The 9,691-nt window shown below is 37.3% G+C and overlaps 1 protein-coding gene across 1 annotated transcript; it reads right to left on the bottom strand.

The window, feature by feature from the left end:
• Positions 1-765: 765 nt before the first annotated feature.
• Positions 766-9,336, bottom strand: TO1 (thioredoxin O1). The gene is made up of 6 exons (XM_028259118.2): positions 9,021-9,336; positions 7,832-7,897; positions 7,689-7,739; positions 7,471-7,550; positions 2,097-2,141; positions 766-1,425 (listed from the first exon to the last, which is right to left on the bottom strand). Exons 1-6 carry the CDS (start codon positions 9,247-9,249, stop codon positions 1,327-1,329), a joined length of 570 nt encoding a protein of 189 aa, XP_028114919.2. The 5' UTR covers positions 9,250-9,336; the 3' UTR covers positions 766-1,326.
• Positions 9,337-9,691: the final 355 nt, after the last annotated feature.

Below are 9,691 nucleotides of genomic sequence, written 5' to 3'. Positions count from 1 at the left end.
TTAATATTTTTATCTTTTTAAAATTTAATTAATAATAATATTATTTTTGATAGTTTCTTAAAAGAAGCTCATTCATAAGAAATTTCCTTTGAAAGTCGAGAATAATAGGGTTCGGGAAATGTAACTACAAAGCAGAGCTCAAATAAATACAACCAAACATGTTTTAAGATTAAAATTTAAAATTAAAAAAAAAATTAGAATTATTAAAAATATCTTGTGTTTTTAAATTTTTTAAATTAGAATTAGAATTATTAAATTTTTTAAATAAATACAACCAAACATGTTTTAAATTAGAATTAAAAAGCACTTGTTTGCAGAGGCTTTTTTTTTTTTTTTTCATCTCTTTGTTCAATTTTATTGACTAATTTTTAGTGTATGTTGAGAGATACTTAGGGGACAACTTAGACCAGTCTAATTTAAGCAATCCATGTTTAGTTCAGAAATTTTTAAACTGAGTTTGAATCATGAATTTAGAAGAATTGGAAAAGAAAGAAAAAATGTAAGTAAATTGTAAATAAATATAACTATATTTCATTCATATTTTATCTCCATTTCATTTTTTTTTTTTTTTTTTTTTTTTTTTTTTTGAAATCCTTACTTAAATGATGATCCAAACCCACTTTTAGAATTTAAGCTTGGCCTGGGCCTAAATCTATTAGCACCCAAAGCCCATTAAAAAGGTAAGCATCATAGGCAAATTATAAAGGGAAAGAGACACCTTAGCACTGGACGATGACAAACAGAACAGCCAGAATCATCCATTGCTAGAGAGAAATTCATAAATCAATTCTAGGTTGAATCATGGGTCTTATCACAATGCCCAAAACTATTTGAATGCTTGCCCAAACACAAACTCGTGAATGACAGTAGCATCGTCTGAATGGACGGACTCCTCCCAAGTAAAATCCGCCAAGGTCTGGCACATTACAACAAAAAAACAAAAAGAAAGGAAAGAAAAGGATCACTAACGAGTCCAAGGGAACACGCATTTAGATGCCATGACCAACATCATCAACAACCCATTCTCCCAAACAAGGTCATCGTAATTGTGTACAATAGCAGGACAAGCTACTTGAAATGATTTGAGAATATCAACTCTTGCAACGGCAACACCACAAAACAACCTACTCGTAACAAATAAATTAAAACAATCATATTACTGGTTCTAAACAAACAAATTTAGGTTTAAGTGTTTGATTCTAAACCGGACCACTGAGAGCTCAAATACTAATGTCCCAACTAGTTTCCTATGTATGAAATGCGGAATGGTATATTGTTTTTACTGAGCCACAAGCATACACAAAGAAGAAGCGTGCAATATAAAGATTATTTGTAGAGATTTTCCATTGTATCCTTCAAGCGTTGAACATCAGCACCAATCACTTCAGCGGCCTTTTTCCCATCTTTATAGAAATGGAGTGCTGGCTGCAACAAAAATAGTCCCAGCATCACCACATTAATTGATCATCACTGGTGTAGATAAAATAATGAAATAACAAGCATCAAACTAAAGAATTAATTTAACTCATCACACACTTGCAGAAAGATGAAGATGGGGATGGGTCATGAGGGAGGCGGCAAGGTGGAGGAGGCTGGGGTGTGGCGGCTGGAGGTGGAGAGGGATGGCTGGGGTGAGTGGTGAAGGAGGCGGCAAGGGGGAGGAGGCAGGGGTGTGGCGGCCAGAGGTGGGGAGAGGCTTGGGCCTGCCAGGGAGAGCTGGGTGGCTGCTGGAGGTGGTGGCGGCGGCGGCAGAGGCCGGAAGGGTTTCAGGTGGTGGCTGAGACTGGGTGTCCAAGGAGAGAGAGTCTCTTTTGAGTGTCCAAAATAAGATTTTAGGGGTGCATTTAGAAGTTCCCCCCAATTCTGATGGGAAGTCGGTGTCATTTTAGATACCTAGGGGAAGTCCCCAGAATTGCCAGAAACCTCAAGGGAGATCAATAGATCAATGTGATTGTACCCTTTAGAAGATTACAATTATCCTGTATACTTGGCGTGCCCAATTAGCGTGAACAAAGAGAACTTGAAAATTGGAAGATGAGTTACAGCCATCCATGATGAAGTTCAAAAAGGAAAAAGAGGACAAGAAGTTGCTTTACCACAGCGTGAATATTTAATTCGCTTAATTTGCTTCCAAGCTCCTCCTGCAAACAGATTAAAATAGAGAAAATCTCAATGATATTGGAGAAAGTCACATCATTTCATCGAGTAACTAATAAGAAGTTCTGCCATACTACAAAAGATGCAAGAATGATATGCCATTGTAGAAAGGAACATAAATAGTCAATCCTCTCGGTAATGCTAGTAACCGAGTCAATTTTAGAAATAAAACTATAAAATCAATGGAGAAATTTTCACATTACCTAAAGAGGATAAGATTAATTCTTTCAAAAATCAAAAATAGAAGTCATCTCAACAACTTCAAAGTCATCTTTGTAACGCTTGGGTTTCAATTTCCAATGTAGGTATCCGTGTCCCATATGGGAAGTCACATCATCATACTTTAGGGGTTGACCCCACAACCTGAAGGCACAATACGTGCAATGTTATAGAATTATAAACCAAACCAAACCAAACCAAACCAAACCAAGCCAAGCCTTAAGTCCCATTAAATGGGGTCAATTACATGAATCCTTCTTCTCTATTCGGCTCTATCATGAGCTACTTGGTTAATCAAATTAAGAAGGTTTATATCTCTATATACTACACTATCCCACGCCAATCTAGGTCTGCTCCTTTCCCTAATATTTTCATCTACTGTAACTATATCGCATCTTCTCACTACTGCCTCTGTTGGTTTCCGTTGTATATATAACCAAACCATCTCAACTTCTTCTCTCTCAACTTATTTTCTATCGATACTTAGCAGGAAAAGAACACAAGAATATTTGATGATAAGCTTGATGATAAGTTTGATGATCTTAAAGGCATTGGGATATAATTTGCTACTTATCTTCTTTTTTGGTTGCTAATGTCTCCTCCTTTCAAGAAGATTCTTTTATTTTTTATTTGTAGGGATAATTTTGGTTCCTCTTTTCTTTCCTTTTTGGAAGACCTCTTGTTCTCCTCTATCTATTGTATAACTATATTTTTATTAATGATTACTGAAATTTCATTGATGATGATCAAAAAGAGGGCCTTCCAAACAAATTTATGGGAACACCACATCAACTTAGGTTGCATTAAAGAAACTCAAATTTGAGTCCCCATAACATACCTAGAAAAAAAGAAATTGTGAGGTTTTTAACATTGTGTATATTAATTCTCAAAACTGCACCAAATTTTAATGAATCCCTGACAGGAAGTAAAGAAAAAGTATGAATAAACATAAATAACCATTAGTCAGTTTTGTTCCTGCCAAGACACATCACCACAGAGGTGAATCATGTACAAAACCAACCTTTCACTTTACATGGATCATGCAGAAGTTCCTCAATAATTTAAGATATGTAAGAGGGAAAAATAAAAGGGGTGACCATTGGTTCTGTAGAAATTTAATGTATAAAGAGAAATGATTGTATTATTGATCGATGAATGTTATCTATTACAAATGGTGAGGGGTTCCTTATATAGGAGATGTAGTGGAGTAGGTGGTAGTGGTAGGTGTGTAGTAGGTGGTGGTAGGTGTAGTAGGTGGAGTAGGTGATGGTAGATTTTAACAGCCCCCCGCAAACTCAAGGGGGATAGGAACTAACCAACTTGAGTTTGGAGAGAGTAACAAAACAAGAAAATAATCTGAAAAATAAAAAATGGATAGGAGACACTGTATGGTCGTGTCAGACCGTTGTAGAAGACTGTATGGTTATGGCAGACCGATGTAGAAGACACTGGCTCGTGTCGGACCGATGTAGAAGACAGTTTATGGGGTCATGTCGGACCGTTGTAGCAGACAATGTTGTGACAGTTGTTGTGACAGTTTATGGAGTCTTGCTGGACCCTTGTAGAAACTAACCGGAATCAATGTCGGGACAGTTTACAGAGTCTTGTCGGACCCTTGGAAAAGCTAACCGGAATCAAATGTCGGGACAGTTTACAGAGTCTTGTCGGACCCCTAAAAAGTCGCACCCTCAAAAGGTGTGCCCAATTTTTCAAAAGGCGTGCCATCAAAAGGCGTGCCCAATCCATAAAAAGGCGTGCCATCAAAAGACGTGTCATCAAAAGACGCGCCCAAGCTGTCGACGAGTACCGAGAGGCGCATGATGCGCGTGTCTGCCTCTTCATCATGGTCTTTATAAACCGAAGCGGAGGCTGAGACAAAAAACCTGCGAAAATCCTTTGAAAAACCTCTTCCGTTTCTGAGAAAGAGATTCTGGAACACTCTGTTGCCCAGAAAATGGCCTCGTCTTCCCGTTCAGCTACCCAGAATATGGCCTCTTCGTCCCGTGGTCTGCTCACTCTCTTTCCCGACCTCAACGAGTCAACAAGAGAGATAACTGGTGCGGTGGCCAGTGAACCTCAACCAAGCGCCGCTGGTTTTGCTCCGTTGAACTTTCCGATGCGGTCGGTGGAGCAAAAAATGGCGGTGCAAACTGATATTGAGGCCAATCAGTATACTTTGAAGTCATGTGTGGAGACCATGACGGCGGTCACAAACCTGTCGCACCGGCTGCAGAGTAGGACAAATGAGGTGCAGCAGTTAAACGCTCAGCTGACTCTGCTCCAACGCATGTATAAGGATGCGCGAGCAGAGATAAGTGTGCTAAAGGCGAAAAATAAGGAGCTGAAGCGGAAGGCCACCGTTATGTTCCGATTTGGAGGGCCGCCATATGCTGTAGTGGAGGAGCAGAGTGGAGTTGTGAACGTGCTCGGCGGCGTGGGAAACACGGAGGCAGCACCGTCAAGGACTGTCCAGGACGGAGGCAAAAAGAAAAGACCGGCGACAGAGTAGAGAAGAAAAATCTTGCCTGTGGATGTGGTTGTTTTTTGTTTTTGTTTTTTTTTTTTTTTTTTTTTTTTTTTTTTTTTTGTGGTGTAAAATTGTGATCGGGGTTGATCTCCTGATATGAATAAAATGACAAGGTTGTGGAATATTGTTGGTGTTATTTTGTGTTGTTGTTTTGTGTAATAATAAAAATAAAATAAAAAATAAAACAATGGATAAAGAAAATAGATAAAAATATTTGTGCATGGGTGATATGAAAAACATCGGTGTATTTTTTTTTTTTTTTTTTGGTGAAATATAAAAAAATAATAATAATAAAATAATAGAAAACGGGTGATGATCACTAACAATGGTAGGGATAGGGGAAATATATTATAATAAAAATATATATATATATATATAAGATAAAGAATGTTTGGGCGGTGGTATGTGATGATGGTGTTGGATGGAGAATATTTTAGAATGGAAAAGCTGGTTTATCCACTTCAACCTTTTCAAAAAAGCTGTCTAAGGCAGTAGAGGACAGCACTGTAATCCTGAGATCTGAAAACTTTGGTAACAAATGTTCCTGTTGCAGCCAAGAACTCAGCACTGTAATCCTGAGATCTGAAAACTTTGGTAACAAATGTTCCTGTTGCAGCCAAGAACTCAGTAGCGAGCTTCACAGAATCAATAACCAAAGCATTCTTGCTAGTCGCCTCTTGAGCCCAAGCACCATCAACATTCGGCGAGCCATCATGCAACACCAAATCGAAGGCTCGACAGCCATTCTCAGCCATGAGCCGCTTGATGGTGGCTTGGCACTGTGGCTTAGTGATGTCCTCTTCGACGCCGATGGCGCCGCGAACGGGGCGAATGGGGACGAGGTCGACACCGATGACGAGGCTTGGAATAGGATCGGTCATGACAGTCTCCTTTGATTTCATGGCTGACGCTTCTTAGTGATCCGAGGAAATCCTGAGTTTGACCTGAAAGCTGGTAGATGCCTGTCCCGGCCATTGCAATGTTGCTTCTGTATTTGTTTTGAATGGTCCAGTATGAGCAGCCTTGTGCATGCATCTTCCATGCAACAGAAAGGGGTGGTGAGGTGTAGTGGAGGGTGGTGGTATGGAAGGAGAGAACCAGCCCGAGAGAGGAGAGAAGAGGTTGGCCTGTCTATCTGGCTATGCTGGGTGTCCCGCCTGCATGGTGTTCGACGAAATGTCCCAGAGGGATTTTGGGTTTGCTTCGGCGTGGTGGTGAAAAAGAGTGAAGGTATGTGTAGAGATTTTTAGCGGACTAGGTTGAGGTCCGGCGGGCGGCTAAGGTGAGGTTGCCGCCCGCCAGGGAAGCGAAAATAGTAAGTTCTAAACCTGCTCTGATACCATGTAAAAATTTAATGTATAAAGAGAAATGATTGTATTATTGATTGATGAATGTTATCTATTACAAATGGTGAGGGGTTCCTTATATAGGAGATATAGTGGAGTAGGTGGTAGTGGTAGGTGTGTAGTAGATGGTAGTAGGTGGTGGTAGGTGTAGTAGGTGGAGTAGGTGATGGTAGATTTTAACAGGTTCAATGGTTAAGACTTAGCCTAATAACCATGAGGTTATGGGTTCAAGTCTTGGGACCATCACTTTGTGCATTATGTCAAAGGTTAGGTGTGCACTCAATATTTTTCCTCCCAAACACACATTAATGTGTACTAATTGGGCGTTGTTTTTTTTATGTAAGAGGAAAAAATGCTCTCTCCTAACATGCATCTAATAATTCCCATAATAAAATTGAACTGGTTGTCTACAAGGAGATCACACCTTATTCATTGCATCTCCCAGCTAAATACCTAATCACCTATTATGCTTAATTCTCAAAATTAATCTCAAATATAATAATAGTTAAGATGGCCATGTTGCCAAAGTTTCTAACCAATCTAATCAAAATGAAACAGCTATCACATTTCAAAAGTCCAGTAAAAAGCTCTTGAGTGTTCATTGATTTGATTTATTTTCCTGAGTCTTGGTGAAACATATGACGAACAGGATATATAATTTAGTAAATTTAGTATGTGAACAACTAAGCAGTATTAGAGTTCAGTTAATGAATACAATCAATATTTTTAGAGGTGTGAGTATAGGTAAGGTTTTAACCCTAACAAAGTAAACATAAGACTTCAAGAAACAGGTTTTTAACTCTAACAAAGTAAAGCATAGGTTTTAACCCTATCAAAGATTTTATCATATATGATATGTCCATTGCGTATAGTAGAAAAACCAGACAGAAAACTCATCATCAAATAAACATGAACAAAGATATGGAAAAAACATAACTGTAAAATTGTTCCCCATGGCTTCTACAATGAAAGAAACATTACCAATCACTCTCACTTTATAAATACATAACTACAAGATAAATGTGGTTTACGTAAGGCATACGGCTCACTTGTTTAGGTTGAAAATATGCAAAAGGACATCTTGGCTCATAAGGCTACAGCACACTGATTAATTGATAGAGCATAAAGGCAATATATAACCACCTCGCCCAGAAGCAATCATCAGAAATGCTTTTCAAAAGCTGCTAAGAAACACAACTATGAATCAGAAATCCTTCTTACGTGATCAATATCAATCTTATATATGGTGACATGAGGGTACTTCTCACTCAATTGTCCAATGATGGGAGATAATAACCTGCCTGCAGAAGACGAATATAATATAAAAAAACGAACAAAAAATTTTCATGGATTGCTGAAAAGAAAAGGGTGGCCACTATAAACTCAGAATTCAAAATGGAAAATCACCCAATTAACAAATGAATGAGTAAGAATCTTACATGGGCCACACCATACTGCGGTGAAGTAGAATATTGCAGGCAAGGCTTCATCTGGCACAATATATTTCCATAAATATGGAAGCAATTAACTACTATTAAATACTAAGAATTGAAATAAATAATACAAAAAACACAAAAACTACCTTGAACCTTGCGAAAAGAACTACTGAATTTCTCTTCAGAGTCGATCACCACAATATTTGATGGACCTGAAATTAAGCATTGGCATCATGAACAACAAACAGTGAGAACCTCGATGAGTGCATCAAATTACAAATGAGACAACATTATATGTAAATATCAGCAGAAAAACACTAGAAGAAAGCACCATTTCCATCAAAATATACTAATGAATCACAAGTCCAATATGAATAAAACCCGCAACAAATAAATGCCAGGATATAAGTTATGAGTATCAATCCTTGATGATATAAAAATGAGTTTTTTAAAATCAGTTGGACCATATCAGTGAGTCAGATATATCAAAACATGCAATTTGCCAAATTTCTAGAGTAAGAACAGTTGTTTATTTGTGTAGGAAACTTCAATGAATTACCAACATTATACCCAAAAAAAAAATTTATTAAGATTCAAAAAGAGACCATGTACACGAAACTCCTACTAAAGCGGGCCCTAGCGAGTGCAAGATGTTCTAAAACTTAATTTCTTTATTAAGAAGTACATAGCAAAATTCACTATCTAACCCAACATATCACTTCTGTCCCCATTAAACAAAAATAAGACGCTGAATAAACCTAAAATCATAAACTAGGTAGTGAAAAAATATATAAATTTATTTAATTTAACCGAGCTTATAGCCGACCATACTTGATTTGGACACACGCTTAGTTTGGTTTGTTTTGATTAAAAGAAATCCTAAAATCACAAACTATCACAAGAACCACTTCAAATTGTAACTTCAATGCACAAATTAACACAAAATACCAATTCATTGTTATTATCATGAACTACGTTACTGTAATATATATATATATATATAGAAATATAATTACATTTTTCATTTTATAGTTTGATCCAAATTTTAAATTAGTTCCTATAGTTTCAATTTGAACAATTAGTCCCTACCTTTTCAATTCGGTCCTTCCATCTAAATTAGACGATGAAATTAATAATTTTGGGACGTTTTTTAAAGTTTTAATTTGGTTCTTAAAATTAACAATTTTGGTCCAATTGTCAATTTTATAACAATGTACACATAGACAAAATAAAATAAAAAAAAATTTAGAGAATAAAGTAAAATTTAGATCAAACTACATGGTCAATATATATATATATATATAGAGAGAGAGAGAGAGAGGAGGGGGGTGAAACCTGAGGGTGGTGAAGAAAGGCATCGGTGGATGCTGATATGCTGCGGCAGTTGAAATTTGGCGGCGGCGGCGGTGGTGGTGGCCGTAAAGAACGGTTTTTTTGAGGAAAACAGTGAATTGGAGTATGAAACTGATGGGTTCGGAGAGGAAATTAGGGTTTCAGTGAAGGAAGATGAAAGAATCCTATTACAACGAATTAGATTTCGCAATGTAGCTGTGTTTCTCGTCATTCTCTCTCTCTGCACTTTCTCTCTCTAAAAGCTCCCTGAAAATGGGAGGGTTTTGCAGAGGTGATGAAAATTGATACTGGGCTTTGATGGCGAAGACGATCGAAAATGACGTGGGCCGAAGATGGGCCGGGCCCTAATCGTTGTGGTCTGTTTGGTAGGTGTGAAAGTTGAAAAGAAAAAGGTCATCAAATTAAAAAGAAAAAAGAAAAATAATAAATATAAGGAAAGAAAAAATTCTATGAGTGATATAAACGGATTTGGGCACATGAGTCTAAAACGACGACGCATAACCGTTTTGGTAATGGGTTGTTGGCTGCCCTTCAATGTTATGATGATTACATTTATGTGTTATATGATATATTACATTTATATTTATAACAAACATAAATAGTGTATTCCATTAAATACTAAATAATTTAAATAATAATTCATGAGTAATATA

Source organism: Camellia sinensis, chromosome 9 (assembly GCF_055761805.1).
Source record: "Camellia sinensis isolate YWXY chromosome 9, ASM5576180v1, whole genome shotgun sequence".
Lineage (NCBI taxonomy): Eukaryota > Viridiplantae > Streptophyta > Magnoliopsida > Ericales > Theaceae > Camellia > Camellia sinensis.
The sequence above is the reverse complement of the archived record's forward strand: the minus strand, read 5'-3'. Positions and strand labels throughout refer to the sequence as shown.